The following is a 15,076-nucleotide window of genomic DNA, read 5'->3' as shown; positions in this document are numbered from 1 at the left end:
TCTTGATGCAAGTCGGTTTAATTCAGCTCAATACGCCATATTAAACTAGAAGGTTCCAGGGAACAATCTGATCTTGAAAAAAACATTTTTCAAGAAACTAGTCGGAACTGCTCAGCAGTAGAGGAGGGAGGGAAGGATGAAAGTAGAAGGTTGGAAGGAAGCGTGGATGCTCTCCAGTCAGGCTCAGCTGAAGACCACAGGGTCTACGTAGACGTGTCAGGCTCAGCTGAAGACCGCAGGGTCTACGTAGACGTGTCAGGCTCAGCTGAAGACCGCAGGGTCTACGTAGGCGTGTCAGGCTCAGCTGAAGACGGCAGGGTCTACGTAGACGTAGGCGTTGAAGTCGGCCAGCTTGCGTCCCTTCTTGTCATAGTGCAGCATCCTGAAGCACTTGTCACAGAACAGACATGGGTCTGACAGGGCCAGCTGGTCGCTGGTGGTGAGCCACCTGAAACAGAACACAGTCAAACTTGAGCCTCATTTACTCAGGTACAAATCGAGGAAGGTTTTTTTTAAGAAGTACAGCTCATAATGTAGAGCTTTTGACTGCAGATAAAGATCTCATGTTCAAATTCCCCTATTTGTCACTTTTGATAGAAACGCATGCTAATTGAACATATTATTTACAGTGGCCTGGGACAAACTGTCTGTTGGTTACCCATGAGCCTTTGCAGGAGTAAACTGCTGCTATATTGAGCCCAGATGAGCCGTACCTGGCGATGTAAATGTTGCAGACAGCACACTTGTTGGTGTGGACCAGGTTCTTGTGAGTCTGGAGGGGGTACATTTTCCTGTCCAGACAATCCTCCATGTGAGCACACCTGGAAACAACCACAACCGTTGGAAGGAAAACTATTAAAGAACATTTCTAGAATCTTCCCAAGAACAACTTCTAGGAAGTCCCACCCGTGATACCTGGTGTGAAGGAAAGGGATCAGGTTGTAAAAAAAAAAAAGACTTGGCCTGACTCCTCTCCCTCAGAATTGTATTTCCATATTCAGTAAAACATTTGTTTTAAAGCCACAAGGGTTTCCAGAAGTACGCTTTTTCCACACTTGGAATGTGTGATGCTTTTTATTCTTGCCTTCCAAACACAAAAGATCCGAGCTGTATTCTCTAATCTTTATTGCTTTTTAAATATCTATCTGTAAATAAAATCCCACACCTCCAACAAAATAAATGAAATGTTGAGAACATTTTTAACTCGGGCCTCGTTCCCGTGACAACGGCGCAGACCGACCTGATGTCGGTGATGATGACGAGATGCTCGCAGTCTCCCTGGTGACAGTACAGGTAGGGGTAGCCCACCTTCACCTGAAGGTCACTGAACTTGGTGTCCTCCATCTTTGCTTGGCTGAACGAGGGGAAGTCACGAGTCTTGGCCCACTCAATGGTGGTTCTGTCAGAGAAGAGGAGAAGGAGGAGAGAACGTCTTGTAATGCCAGATGTCACTAAGGGTTGTAGTGTTTCCACTTCATAAAACCAAAAGGGTTTGACACAGTCTGTGGTCTGCCCTACTCTGCAAGCCTCTGGATGCAACATAGAGAGACACAGCCTTCAGTCAGAAGATGAGAGCTGTTAACCTCACCTCATGTAAAGTGCGAGACAGAATGAGAGCAGTGAGTGTGATTAGGTCTGACATTTTATGGGTGTTAGAATCTAACCGTGGCCCATTACAGGGAAGAAACGATACGCTTCTCTGAGCATGCGTCACCTTCAAGTTTTGCCAAAGGGTCCAGCAACACAATGGAACCCTGTGTTGTGTGTGTGTGCGAGCGAGCGAGAGAGAGAGAGAGGGGCCTACATTCCAGCACTAATTATCCGAACCCTGATATCTGGCGGATTCTGACCTTGTCAAAGCAGCGTGGTGAGACACCAGCTCCTACGTCAGGACATCTTACCTCAGGGTCAGCAGGATGGGGTGCCCCAGTGGCTCGCCCCCTGTAAGCTGAGGCCTCACTGCGGTGGTCTGGGTTCTGTTCCAGCCTAGGCCCTTTACCACACCATTCCCTCTCTCTCTCACATTTCCTGTCCTCTCCTTAATAACTTTCTGTCAATAAAATAAAGGCAGTAATGCCCCTAGAAATGTATCTTATATCCATATCTTATATTGATGTAAAAAAAGTTTTGTTTCCCCCCCCAATTAGGTTGCAAGTACTGCGTGGTCTAAATCAAATGCACCTTAAGTCTTTGATAGTGGTGTGGTACCGTCTGACAGGGGCGGGGCATGGACGCAGGGCTACTTACGCGCTGATGTCCTGGCACTCTGGGAAGCGCATGTCGTTGTAGAACACATGCTCGAAGTAGAAGTAGGCTGATTTGTGATGATCCTGAAATGAAGCAGTTATCATTATGATCAAAACAAATGACCTGTTGTTGTGTGTTCTTCCTCCTGCTTGGACTGATTGACTGGGATCATGCAAATCAGTTCGCTAAAGGAGGCCAAATCCTGTCTGTCTGTCTCTGTATGTGTCTGCGTGTGTGTCTGCGTGTGTGTCTGCGTGTGTGTGTCTGCGTGTGTGTCTGCGTGTGTGTGTCTGTGTGTGTGTGTGTGTAACTGCCTCCCACCTTGCTGACAAAGTCGGGCGCCATGTTTGGGGTGTTGCTCAGCTCTCCGAACACGTGCAGGTCGCTCACACACCCCACTGCGTCTCTCAGGTCTGTCAGGTAGTGAGAGCCCAGCATCTGCAGCGTGGCGTGAGGCCGCACCGGGTTAAACTGCAACAGAGACATGCTTTACTACAGTAGGCCTACATACACTACAGCAGACATGCTTTACTACAGTAGGCCTACATACACTACAGCAGAGACATGCTTTACTACAGTAGGTCTACATACACTACAGCAGACATGCTTTACTACAGTAGGCCTACATACACTACAGCAGACATGCTTTACTACAGTAGGCCTACATACACTACAGCAGAGACATGCTTTACTACAGTAGGTCTACATACACTACAGCAGACATGCTTTACTACAGTAGGTCTACATACACTACAGCAGACATGCTTTACTACAGTAGGCCTACATACACTACAGCAGACATGCTTTACTACAGTAGGCCTACATACACTACAGCAGAGACATGCTTTACTACAGTAGGCCTACATACACTACAGCAGAGACATGCTTTACTACAGTAGGCCTACATACACTACAGCAGAGACATGCTTTACTACAGTAGGCCTACATACACTACAGCAGACATGCTTTACTACAGTAGGCCTACATACACTACAGCAGACATGCTTTACTACAGTAGGCCTACATACACTACAGCAGAGACATGCTTTACTACAGTAGGTCTACATACACTACAGCAGACATGCTTTACTACAGTAGGTCTACATACACTACAGCAGACATGCTTTACTACAGTAGGCCTACATACACTACAGCAGACATGCTTTACTACAGTAGGCCTACATACACTACAGCAGAGACATGCTTTACTACAGTAGGCCTACATACACTACAGCAGAGACATGCTTTACTACAGTAGGCCTACATACACTACAGCAGAGACATGCTTTACTACAGTAGGCCTACATACACTACAGCAGAGACATGCTTTACTACAGTAGGCCTACATACACTACAGCAGACATGCTTTACTACAGTAGGTCTACATACACAGTCGACGATACAGTACATACACTACAGTACATTACACTACAGTAGATAATAGAATACTGAAACTGGAATAGGAGGGAGGAGTCAAAATGGCTGCTCACTCTATCGAAGGCAGCTGTTTGATAAACCCGGATGCTCAGGATTATTTCCCCCTCGGGTACAAGGTCTGCGAAGTCGTCTGGCTTCTTACAAAGAGCGATGGACTCCTGAAGTACACACACACATGAAAACGACAATTCTCTCAACAAGGTGTCTGTGTATACATGTAAGGTGTGGGAGGGCTTGGAAGGACTGACCAGTTGTTCTTCATAAATGTGACTTCGATTCGTCCTATCTATGTTCAAGCTGTTTTTGTAATCCTCTTTCTTTTTCCTCTGGCTATATTGAGACGGAAACAACAAACATCGTATTGTGGGGGTGATGATGAAGAGACCATGTTACATCCCTAATAAATATGCACTTTGATGGGAAATATGTGGAACTGGTATTGAGTTTGTAAAATCTTATCTACATGAGTGTTTGGAGAGTGGTGTCTGGGGGAACGGCTGCAGTGTCGGGTGATTCATCTTCGGGGTGACTGCGAAGAGATTCTACACTGGAGAGATGAGAAAGGAAAGAAATTATTTAAACTTCGGCATCTTTATATAACTTATCGATTAGGAAGAGGCAGTATAGCAGGGCATGTACATAATATAATAGCTATTCCAGCTCATTAAAAAAGTTAGCACACCTGCAGATGGATTTGAGTTCATCAAAAGTCTCAGGAGCGATTCCAAACTCCTTTGCGAACTCTTCATCAAATGCGGCTTGGTCTTTTTGCTGGTAGGAATAGTTAGCCGTGTCCAGCCTCGTCAGCCACTCGTTTTGAAAAGATCCGATATGAAATCGTTTGGTGTTAATGTCTTTAAATTCATCTACTGGGATGTTTTCGTTCATCTTCGACTTTCCTTTCGCCGCCATTTTATTCAATGCTCATAGATGGGCAGGGTTTGCGCGAGGTTGTTGACGTAGGGGTACCATGGGAAATGTAGTGTTTTGGAGTAAAAGCTCCAGCTGATCAGTCGTCCATAAATATGATTTACGGTTATTATTTTTGGGGGAGGAGTGTCTTGGATGACGAAACGCTTGAGGGGTTTTTGTAGTGTTATAAAGGTAATTTCACAAAGATTGGGAGTTGAAAAATAGAATTAATAACTCGAAATACATCTCTTCAACTAGCCTACTTATTGGCCAACTTTTTTGATCAACTTTGTAAATTCAGTCAATTGGGGTGAATATGTCTGAATCTGAGATCATGACCGACAATGCTGACTTAAAGGTAAGCGTTTGTAATAATAATTCAGTGTTTCTTTGTAAACAGTTTAATCTCAATTTTAATCCATCACGATGATATAACCCAATTTGTAATTATGTTTTAACAACCGAAAAAAAGGACAAAGGTACATAATTTGTTTAACGTTGTTAAATGGTTACCATTTGGAAAATGTATTTCGCATAAAACCCACAAATTGTTCAATATAATGTGCTACAGAAATACTTGCACATCGTCTTTAGTTGGAGTGAACTCTGTAAATAACTTCTAGCTCTTTCATAGCCAATTTGATCATTGAAAAATCATTTTACTTTACTCTCGACTGCATCATGATTTGACTAACGAGTTCGCAACAGCCACAAGTGTCACACATCAGTCTTGATTGAGGTTACTTTCTAGCAGCTGATTCCTGGAACTGATTCCGCTTTCCGTGTGGATACCCTGGCGTTCTGTTCTCTGTGCTGGCTTATACTCTCACTCTCTTGACGAGCCTGGAAAACCATAATGAGCTTAAGTTTATCTTTTCAGGTGGACCCCGATGACTCATCGATGCAGGAACCAAGGTGAGTACATGCACCATTGCCTTCACCCTCTCCTTCCTCTCTCCTCTGTTTGTTCGTCCAAGTTGTCTGCTTTCACGTCTCCAACCAAAACAGAAGCTGCTTCTCGGTTAATCCCTCATAATTGTCACAAGCTGGCTGCCATAAAATTGATTGTAAAATGTATCTGAAATTCAGACTAAATTTAACCAGTTGTTAATTGAACAGCTGAATAGGACCACGTTGCTAAGGTCGGTCCCTTGGTGATGCACAAAGATACACAAAAAAGTCTAAATGTATGCCGCTGTATGTTTAGTGCACGTGGATACAGTTATATGCACATCATACACAGAATTAACCATTTGAATCTTGAATGCCTGTAATCATCCTATTATACCAGATGAGTACCATAGGCAGGCTACTGATCAATCCAATTAGAACTTTACGGACAGTGGGAGCTGGGAGGTGTAGAGTATGGATGACATAAACATGGTCTAACAGTTTAATAATCTGCTGGTTTGGCTCAGTGCGTCCCACATGGATCTGCAGAATGCCCTGGAGGAATGCTCCACCGCCCTCCAATACTTCCTCAACAACCGCTTCTCTGACGCCCTCAATCTGCTCAGACCCCGGTACGCTGTCTCCACAATCAGTCAGTTTGTGCATCAATTTATCAGTTAAACGATTAATCTGTGATTCAATTGATTAAGCAATTAATTGCAGATTATAGTTTGTCTGGCAAATGACCAATGAGTCCGCTGTTTCATCAATAGGTAAATCAATTGATAAATCCAGCGATTAATCGGTCAGTGGATCGATTAATCAACTGTTCAGTACATTGGTTGATTGTGTCTGCGTCCTATCCAGGAAGGATGACAGCATGTACCATGCCATGGGCTACAGCAGCATCCTGGTCATGCAGGCCGGCATGACCTTTGACCCCAGCGACATGGAACTGGCCATTGTGGCACTGAAGGAAGCATTACGGACCTGCCAGAAGTACGACTCCACAACAATGAAGCTCTTCAGAGAGAGAGGGGGAGAGAGAGCTCCCTAAGATAGTTAAATATGAACCCCGTTGGGGTGGAAAGGGTGGAGGTTGGCTGAGCGGTTAGGGAAGCGGGCTAGTAATCAGAAGGTTGCCAGTTTGATTCCCGGCCGTGCCAAATGATGTTGGGTCCTTGGGCAAGGCACTTCACCCTACTTGCCTCGGGGGGTATGTGCCTGTACTTACTGTAAGTCGCTCTGGATAAGAGCGTCTGCTAAGTGACTAATAGTAATAGTAGGTTAAAACCATCTTGTTTTGTTCCAAACGTAGGTTCAGAAAACGAAGCAGCATCGCGGAGACCATCACCTACTACTGGTACAAGCAGCCGTCTGACAACCTGACCGAAGGTGAAACGGAATCCTAGAACCTGACGGGCAGAACCTCACTAGAGTTCTGGAACCTTCACATACAATCCACAGAAGGCTGCATTGCTGCACTGTTTGCATGCAGACTATGTTAAAAACATTGGGGTTTGATGTTTTGCTATGTGCGTGTGTGTGTGTGTGTGTGTAGAGGAGATGCACGCTGAGCTGTGCTATGCTGAGGTGCTCCTACAGAAGGCAGCTCTCACCTTCCTGGACGAGAGCGTCATCAGCTTCATCAAGGGAGGAATCAAGATACGGAACAGCTACCACATCTTCAAGTGAGCGCTGTAAAAGAAGTCGGATAGATATATGTATGGGTTTCTTCTTCTCTGGTAAATTACATTGATGGTTTGCCTTGGTGTTCCAGGGACTGCCAGGTGATGTCTAATTTCAACAACATTGAGCACATGAAAAGCCACGCCCACTTCAGAGGTGGGGTCAACATGGGCATCGGGTCCTTCAACCTGGTGAGAGAACCAAACTAGTCATGTGATCGTGTGATCATCTGTGTGTGAGAGAGGTTTGCAAAAATAATACTAATACTATAAAATAATACTTGGAATATATATAAGTTTGGGATGAAAACTTTTAGAAAGACTTCAAATACGTTTCTGAAAGTTTTGAAAGGTTGAAAAAAAATTCCCCAAAAATGTTTTAAAAAATGTTTTGGGGGGGGGGTGTATGGTGTGTGTGTCTCAGATGCTGTCTCTCCTGCCAGCGAGGGTCCTCAGGCTCATGGAGTACCTGGGATTCAATGGAGACCGGGTGGGTGCTGCCTCTCTTTCCCCCGTCCCCCTTCTCCCTCCCTGTCCCCCCTGAGGGAGGGGCGGGGGGGACAGGGAGGGAAAGTGAAACCACATTCTATCGGCAGGGAATAACGCAAATCCCAAGAGGGAATCCCTGAGGTTGGAGATGCGTAAATGATTTTCTCTCTGCGGCATGTGCTGTCCAACAGGAAGTAGGTCTGTCCCAGCTGAGAGAGGGAGCAGCCAATGGCAGCCTGCGATCCATTCTCAGTACCCTCACCCTGCTCATGTTCCACCTCTATATCACCGTCATCCTAGGTAACCTGGCAACCAGACCAACAGTTCAGCGTTCATCTGCTCTGGCCACCCTCCCATTCAAGCTGATTTCCATCCAACCAGAATCTGGTCTGACCAATCACAACTGTTTATTTAATATGGGGCGGGTTCATTCAATCAATACGAGTACAATAGGTACCGAGGAGAGCCGTTTAGGCATTTTCGTAAACAACCAAGATGACGTTTTGTTGCTCTGGTTGGTTGTATGTATGTGCATGTTTATAACCGCCCTTGGAAATCAAATATGAACTAAGGGATTCCACAACAATATGTAATTGGTCTGGCGATGCCAGGCTAGCAAACTACACATTCTGCTGGTGAAAATGGCACACTGCAAGACACAGACATGCTCGGATTTTACTGAGATTTCAAAACTGTCTCCCCCTAGTGGTCCCTGAATGCATTGCTCTCATAACAACAATGTTTATTTTTGTATTTCTCTTCAAGGTACTGGTGAGACAAACCTGACAGAGGCAGAAGCTCTCCTTGAACCTTACAAGAGCAAGTTCCCGAATGTAAGGATCTCTCGTGTGTCTGTGTGTGTGTGTGTGTGTGTCCATCTTTTATGTTTGCTCATTCTGTGGGTTGTTGCTCTGTTCCAGGGGGCTCTGATCCTCTTCTACACCGCCAGGATCGCCGTGCTCAAAGGAGACTTCACGTTCGTACGTAACTTCCTGTTCAGATCAGCAAACTGTACCTCTCAACATCACATCCATGAATTAACGTGGATTAGAATTCACCACCCTGAAAACTCTGTGTGTCTGTATGAATATTGTGTGTGCGTGTCGGGCCCTTCAGGGCCAGGAGAAGTTCCTGGCGTGTATCGGGACCCAGCAGGAGTGGAGGCAAATCCACCACCTGTGCTACTGGGAGCTGATGTGGGCTCACTGCTTCCAGCAAGAGTGGCTGGAGGCCTACCGCTACGCCGACCTGCTCTGCAAGGAGAGCAAGTGGTCCCAGGTCCACACGCTCTCACACATACACGTCACACACACACCGCAGTAGTGCCCGGAGACATACAGCTAAGCAAACCTTTGAGGGTTTATGTTGATTCAGGTGCAGTTCTGTGAGCATACGTGAAGCCCTCTGTGATGTTACTTGCACAAAGTGCTATACTAATAAAGTTGGGTTTGGCTTGAATCCTTGTCTGTCCTGGCAGGCCATCTACGTGTTCCAGAAGGCGTCCATTCTGAGCATGCTCCCTGAGGAGGTGAGGCAGAGGACGGGGGAGGACGTGGAGGAGTTATTCAGGTGAGCGTCCAGCGACGTCGCCTTATCCAGGGAGGGGAGAGGAAGAGTCTCCCCCCCAAAAAAAAACACTCCATCCCCTTAGTTTTGCAGGGTGTGTGAAGGCATGTGTGTGAGGACATTATGTGTGTGTGTGAGGGCATGTGGGTGTGTATGATGATGTGGGTGTGTATGATGATGTGGGTGTGTATGATGATGTGTGTGACGTGTGAGAGGACATTAACAGTGTGTGTGAACGGTGAGTGTGTGTTGTGTCGTGCCCCAGGCAGGTGGAGGGGCTGCAACTGAGGTTTGCTGGGAAGTCCATCCCTACGGAGAAGTTTGCTTCCAAGAGGGCGGCGCGCTACTCTGCCCAGCCCCCTGTCAAGCTGGTCATCCCTGCTCTGGTAGGCACACACACAGCCAGTTGGGCTTATGTCTAAAACACTGCTGTACCACAAACTTCACATCACTACTTCTTCTTCTTCCTGGGTGAGCAGGAGATGATGTACGTGTGGAACGGCTTCACCATCGTGGGCCAGAGGGCCGACCTGACGGAGAACATCCTGGCCACCATCCAGGAAGCCGAGGACGCCCTCAGAGACCAGCCCAGTGAGACACCCACCATACACACACACACACTGTACATACACACCCTCAGAGACGAGCCCAGTAAGACACACACTCCCTTATCTTAGTCTCACTGACTGTTTTAATAGAAAAACCTTTGTTTTATTTCCCAACCCTCAGATCCCTCCGTCCACCATGTGGACGACCAGTGTGTGGTGCAGCTGCTGAAGGGCCTGTGTCTCAGACACCTGGGACGCCTGGACCAGGCCGAGGACTGCTTCAGCCTCTTACTCTCCAGGTCAGGGGTCATGGGGTCAGGGGTCAACAGTCAGCCTTGCTTAGCCTAGCGTAGCCTAACCTAGCCTCACAGTCGTACTGGAGTTGGTGTCTTGGTTGTTTCTACAGTGAAAGCAGGATTAAGTATGACCGCCACCTGGTACCCTTCACCATGTATGAGCTCGGCCTGCTGTACCAGAAGCAGGGGAACCAGGAGAAGGCTGTCACCTTCATACAGAACGCCAAGTGAGTCTCTTTCTGTTTCTATATATAATATATATTGTAACGACCCAGTATTATAGTTTCCCATTGTTTTCAGGCATTCCTGACTTCAGGGCAGACAGGAGGGTTGGGAGGAGGATGGTTAATCCCTCAGGGTTTTGGAAGTTATAAATAAGAGCTACTGTCTTAATTTTGCTCTTGCAGTTTTGTGCCTATGTACTGAAGAGATGTGTTGTGTGCTGCATTGTTGTGGAGTTAGCGGCATGGGCTGTGGCCAGAACAACAGCCCAGTTTGGTAAATAAAACGTGTGTCGGACATCTAAAGTATCACTGAGTCCTTCCTATGACCATAGTTGTGGTCATTATTATATATATATATATATATATATATATATATATATATATATATATTACTCAAATAAATGTGGGTAGATTTTAAATCTTAAGTCTTTAAATCTTAATATCGTCTTGCAGGCACAACTACAAAGACTATTCAATGGAGTCCAGGCTACATTTCCGTATCCACGCGGCACTCAACAACATGGACCCCAAGACCCCCAAACACAAGAGGACGTCCGCTTGAGACCAACGGCTCCTGACCCCTCGACGGATGTGGTGGACACGACATATGAACCCTCTGTCATTTCATAGTGGGAGGAAAGTGACTATCGATGTGAAAGAATTGAATGTGAGTCAGTGATGTCTCCAGGTGGAAGGTGCAGAGAGCGTCTCCAGGTGTGGAAGGTGCAGAGAGCGTCTCCAGGTGTGTTTGCACATGTGTTGTCCCTAGATATGACGCGTGTCAAAACTCATTTCAGGGTATCAGTAGAGGTGGAGGATAAACATGGGAAATGTGCAGGTGGCCTATTCACACTGAAGTCATTCAGCCACACTCACAGCACCCTGATGAAAATAGGACAGGGGGCCCAGATCATTTAGAATGTTTGACATTTGTATTTGATTCAAGGTTTGGTTGGTTTCGGCTTAAGGCTTTTCAGAGGCTGGCGTCTATTACCATATATTGTGTGTGCTATCTGACATATTGTATTGGAGCTTGATCTTTGAAATATATAAATACATTAAATTCATTGCAGCCAATCTGTCTTCGTTATTGTTGACAAATGTGTAATGTGTGAAGTCCAGTAGCACAACATACAGTACACATGCAACACAGAATCAGAATGAAAAATCGACAGTTGATCTTTAGCACTAAATGGGTCTGCAAGCGGCGGATTCAACATTCTCAAAATAAAGATGCATCGAAAGGACTTACATTTTTAAGCATTTGAATGAGAAAAAATTAAGCCGAGTCTAATCTAATAATTTTATCAAGCGGGCCAATGTAACACACAAAGATCTACCACCCAACGACTAAACGGAGAAAGTGCTGCGCCAAATGTTCAGACAGATACACTTGTAGTATTTTGCGGTGTGTGGTGCTGGTGCAGGTCAGCTGAGAGCGGGGGGAGGAAGAGGAAGAAAGATGGAAGGGAATAGAGATGAAGCCGAAAAATGCATAAATATAGCGACTAAAGCGCTAGAAGCGGGAGATAAGGACAAAGCGTTGAAATTCTTAAATAAGGCAGAAAAGCTTTATCCAACCTCCAAAGCTAAAGGTAAATAATTGTGTTTATCCTTACTATAACACGTCAGCTCAACTGCTGGCTAGCTAGCCGGAGATGTCAAGCTGATAAGCAGAATGGTAAGCTACGTCCATAGAACTAGCTAGCAGTAGTCATATTAAGCTACTACATTTTATAAATACTCTTTCAGTTCGTTAGCTTAGTCAGATTCAAATGTTTTAACCTTACACACTGTCAATATTAATACACTAAGTGTTTGTCACGGCGTAACGCTAGCTACTGATAGCTAGCTAGCTAGACTAGCTAGCACTAACTAGCATGGTCAGAGCAGGGTTTCTTCCGCGATGTGGGGTCTAGATATGTAGTTGATGTCATTGCACAACCGGTCGCTAGTTTAATGAGGACGGGTGTATAATTCCGAAAAACAATTGACACTGTCTAAAGTCGTCAGCAACATTAGTTAGGTACCATTGTAAGTTAGCAAAAGCATCCAATTGTAGTCATAAAATGCTATACGATGACTTGTTAGATGGATAGCTACAGCAAAGCTAGGCCCAAATTAATCATTTGTTGCGTGCTTAGCTAACTAGCTTCACTACATTTTAACATTGTAAACGTGCATTTTCTTTCGCAAGAACAAGAGCATAGTCATTTGTGACGTTATGCATCTTGTAGCTAGCCTAGTTGCATGACGTTTTTGTATGTCTCACAGAAGTGTGTATCATCTCTATGTTGAAATGTCCTCGTCTGGAGTACATTGCTTGATGTGCACACTCTTGCTTGTGTATTTCTAGCTTTAAGTTAGACTGGAGCGCCATCGATGTATGATCGAAACTGTAGGAATGTCACAACTGTCACGATTTAGCGCCTGTCCAATTTGGTCATTCATTCATTCATTCGTGCCACTTTCCTGTTGCACAGTAATGTGGTTCCACGAAGCGAGACATAGCCTAGTGATTCAAACGTGTACCCGCATTTACCTGCTTGTGTTATAGTCAATCGATTGGCTGATCAGTAATGGTACCGTGATGTTATATGGATTCTCGAATAACGAGATGCTTCCATTTCAACGTGACATGATTCGAAATCGACACCCCAGCTCTGTAGAATCTGACACACCTGTCTTATGATCGATAACTTAAACATAGTCCGAACATCACATTAGACTAACCCTCCACACGCACGCACGCACACACACTCTCACGGTAAAACATTAACAAAGGCTTGCATACAAAATTAATACAACTGTTTAAGCCAGTCTTTCTGAGGCCCTTGTACACTAGCTCTGTGTTTTTCTAGAAGATACCATGTATACTACACATGCTAGAAATTGAACGGGCCAGCATGTTTTCAGCTATGTAAGGAGATTAGGGTGGGGGGGTCATAGGGAGCGAAGGAGGTAATTGGGGCAGGAAGAGACAGGAGGTTGCCTCTGGCTGACAGGTCGAGCCTCCACAACCAAGGCCCACCTCCCCACCTCAGGCCTATAATAGAATTATTCCCCTCTGAGCTGACGGGAGACTAGAGGCAGCTAATCAGGCTTAGCTGCTCCGTCTCCGGGACAACCCAGTGACTACGGTGACGAAAAAGATAAACCAGAGGTTTCTTAAAAATACTTTCAAAATGATGATACATAAATATATGTATGCGTGTATAGCCTATATGTTTTTGGACTTCGTAAGCTTTTTTTTAATATTATTGTTGGGACAGTTGGAGGGAGGCAGCAGGGTGGGGAGAGGGAGAGAGGGGGAGAGAGGGAGAGGGAGAGGGGGGAGACATGCAGGAAATGCCCTGAGTGGGATTCGAGCCCAGGCCCCTGTGTTAGTCAGCCTTAGTGGTACAGCCTCTTACCCAGTGAGCTGCTTTAAAAGGTGCCCCTTTTAAAAGCATTTTTATCGGAGGTGTTGGAGACGCTGTACCTGTGGTGCTGTAAGGCCCAGCGTAGAGTGCTGTTTGCGGCCGCTTGGTCCAGGAAAGGCCCTGGTCGAAGCCTCGCTGCCAGGCCTTACTGGCCCACAGTGGGGAATCAGAGGAGACTGGTAACCATGGCGAAGAACCGATTCGTAATCAAATTAAAAACCCATTTTGTTTCAGAGGAAAGCCAATGATGTTGGCTTAACAAAGTAATTCACCCATGAACTCGGTAACAGATCTGTGCATTATGAGATATATAAACCGACAGAGCGATAACAACATGACCTGTATCCCTTCACCACCATTGGAAGTGACAGAAGCGTCCTGGGAGTTGATCCTACCAGCAAATGACTTAGTCAAAGACAGATCCCATGCTGCCTGATCCAGGCTGCCTGCTAACACAGACACTGTGCTGTCAACAATCAAATATTTCAGGGGGGGGGGTTACAAAATGAATGCTTGGAAATGTAGACCTAACGGTTCCCTTTCCTAATCCCAAATTTAGTTCCTTAGCAGAAGGCGATCAAGGTCTGCGTTAAGAGCTTCTGCTTGGACCATCCCAGCACTGGCACTCTGAACCTTTCAGAACTGCTTTGTTTACTAGGCACACGCCTCCTGGTTAATGGGTCCAGCCCATTAAGGAGGCCCATTGCAAGTGCTGACTGTTAAGATAAGGCCTCTCCTCCACTCAGGCTAGGCTGGTTTCTCTCCTCCACTCAGGCTAGGCTGGTTTCTCTCCTCCACTCAGGCTAGGCTGGTTTCTCTCCTCCACTCAGGCTAGGCTGGTTTCTCTCCTCCACTCAGGCTAGGCTGGTTTCTCTCCTCCACTCAGGCTAGGCTGGTTTCTCTCCTCCACTCAGGCTAGGCTGGTTTCTCTCCTCCACTCAGGCTAGGCTGGTTTCTCTCCTCCACTCAGGCTAGGCTGGTTTCTCTCCTCCACTCAGGCCAAGCTAGAATCAGAATAGTGTTTCAGTCGTCACAAACAAGGAATTTACTATGGTGGGCAGGTGCATACAGTAAACATAATAAACAAGATAAAAATGAATAAACAATATAAAATGGCCAGGCTGGTTTCTCTCCTCCACTCAGGCCAGGCCAGGCTGGTTTCACTTAGTGGAAACAAGGGATGGTTATTCTGGTCCCTGATTGTGTAAAGTCCTCCCCCCCCTCCCCCCCAGCTCTGCTGGATGCGTTGTTAAGGAACGGGAGCTCTGCCGGTACCGGTGCGTACTGCCGGAGGCCCCCGGACAGCACGACGGGGGCCGGGGCGGAGGCCAGGGCGGAGCCCGTGGCAGGGGAGGC

The 15,076-nt window shown here is 46.1% G+C and overlaps 3 protein-coding genes and 1 pseudogene across 4 annotated transcripts in view; 2 read left to right on the top strand and 2 right to left on the bottom strand.

Moving 5' to 3' along the window:
- LOC134034374 (aerolysin-like protein) overlaps positions 1-15,076 on the bottom strand; it is a 118,778-nt pseudogene that overhangs the window by 38,591 nt on the left and 65,111 nt on the right.
- snapc3 (small nuclear RNA activating complex, polypeptide 3) lies at positions 20-4,707 on the bottom strand. 2 transcript variants are annotated; one of them, XM_062478874.1, is made up of 11 exons: positions 4,367-4,707; positions 4,148-4,231; positions 3,933-4,014; positions 3,738-3,842; positions 2,569-2,718; positions 2,248-2,330; positions 1,665-1,754; positions 1,241-1,399; positions 714-821; positions 272-448; positions 87-142 (listed from the first exon to the last, which is right to left on the bottom strand). In XM_062478874.1, exons 1-10 carry the CDS (start codon positions 4,594-4,596, stop codon positions 301-303), a joined length of 1,239 nt encoding a protein of 412 aa, XP_062334858.1. In that variant the 5' UTR covers positions 4,597-4,707; the 3' UTR covers positions 87-142; positions 272-300. The 2 variants fall into 2 exon arrangements, with proteins under 2 accessions (XP_062334859.1, XP_062334858.1); XM_062478875.1 differs by lacking the exon at positions 1,665-1,754 and having other exon boundaries at positions 20-448; positions 4,367-4,685.
- On the top strand, positions 5,388-11,375 carry LOC134034340 (tetratricopeptide repeat protein 39B-like). The gene is made up of 16 exons (XM_062478846.1): positions 5,388-5,511; positions 6,015-6,119; positions 6,355-6,486; positions 6,806-6,882; positions 7,049-7,178; positions 7,268-7,367; positions 7,600-7,665; positions 7,856-7,964; positions 8,430-8,644; positions 8,781-8,942; positions 9,142-9,233; positions 9,496-9,616; positions 9,710-9,821; positions 9,960-10,077; positions 10,185-10,301; positions 10,752-11,375. The coding sequence occupies exons 1-16, from the start codon at positions 5,453-5,455 to the stop codon at positions 10,858-10,860; spliced, it is 1,824 nt and encodes a 607-aa protein (XP_062334830.1). The 5' UTR covers positions 5,388-5,452; the 3' UTR covers positions 10,861-11,375.
- The window catches only part of dnajb14 (DnaJ heat shock protein family (Hsp40) member B14), an 8,717-nt gene continuing 5,337 nt past the window's right edge, over positions 11,697-15,076 (top strand). Inside the window, exons 1-2 of the mRNA XM_062478257.1 lie at positions 11,697-11,893; positions 14,953-15,074. Of these exons, the coding sequence (XP_062334241.1) occupies positions 11,761-11,893; positions 14,953-15,074 (255 nt within the window). The 5' untranslated portion in view covers positions 11,697-11,760. The remainder of the gene's footprint in view (positions 11,894-14,952; positions 15,075-15,076) is intronic.

The sequence above is a fragment of the Osmerus eperlanus genome, chromosome 14, assembly GCF_963692335.1.
Source record: "Osmerus eperlanus chromosome 14, fOsmEpe2.1, whole genome shotgun sequence".
In the NCBI taxonomy this organism is placed as follows: Eukaryota; Metazoa; Chordata; class Actinopteri; order Osmeriformes; family Osmeridae; genus Osmerus; species Osmerus eperlanus.
This window is presented reverse-complemented; position numbering and strand designations above follow the sequence as displayed.

What these genes read in the sequence shown, in the direction of transcription:
- LOC134034340 (XM_062478846.1), top strand. Translation starts at nt 5,453, where the DNA reads ATGAGCTTAAGTTTATCTTTTCAGGTGGACCCCGATGACTCATCGATG. An exon ending in GCATCGGGTCCTTCAACCTG is followed by an intron (nt 7,368 to 7,599) that starts GTGAGAGAACCA and finishes TGTGTGTCTCAG; the next exon opens with ATGCTGTCTCTCCTGCCAGC. An exon ending in ACCTTCATACAGAACGCCAA is followed by an intron (nt 10,302 to 10,751) that starts GTGAGTCTCTTT and finishes ATCGTCTTGCAG; the next exon opens with GCACAACTACAAAGACTATT.
- snapc3 (XM_062478874.1), bottom strand. Translation starts at nt 4,596, where the DNA reads ATGGCGGCGAAAGGAAAGTCGAAGATGAACGAAAACATCCCAGTAGAT. An exon ending in GAACTCAAATCCATCTGCAG is followed by an intron (nt 4,232 to 4,366) that starts GTGTGCTAACTT and finishes TCATCTCTCCAG; the next exon opens with TGTAGAATCTCTTCGCAGTC. An exon ending in CGCCCGACTTTGTCAGCAAG is followed by an intron (nt 2,331 to 2,568) that starts GTGGGAGGCAGT and finishes GCTTCATTTCAG; the next exon opens with GATCATCACAAATCAGCCTA.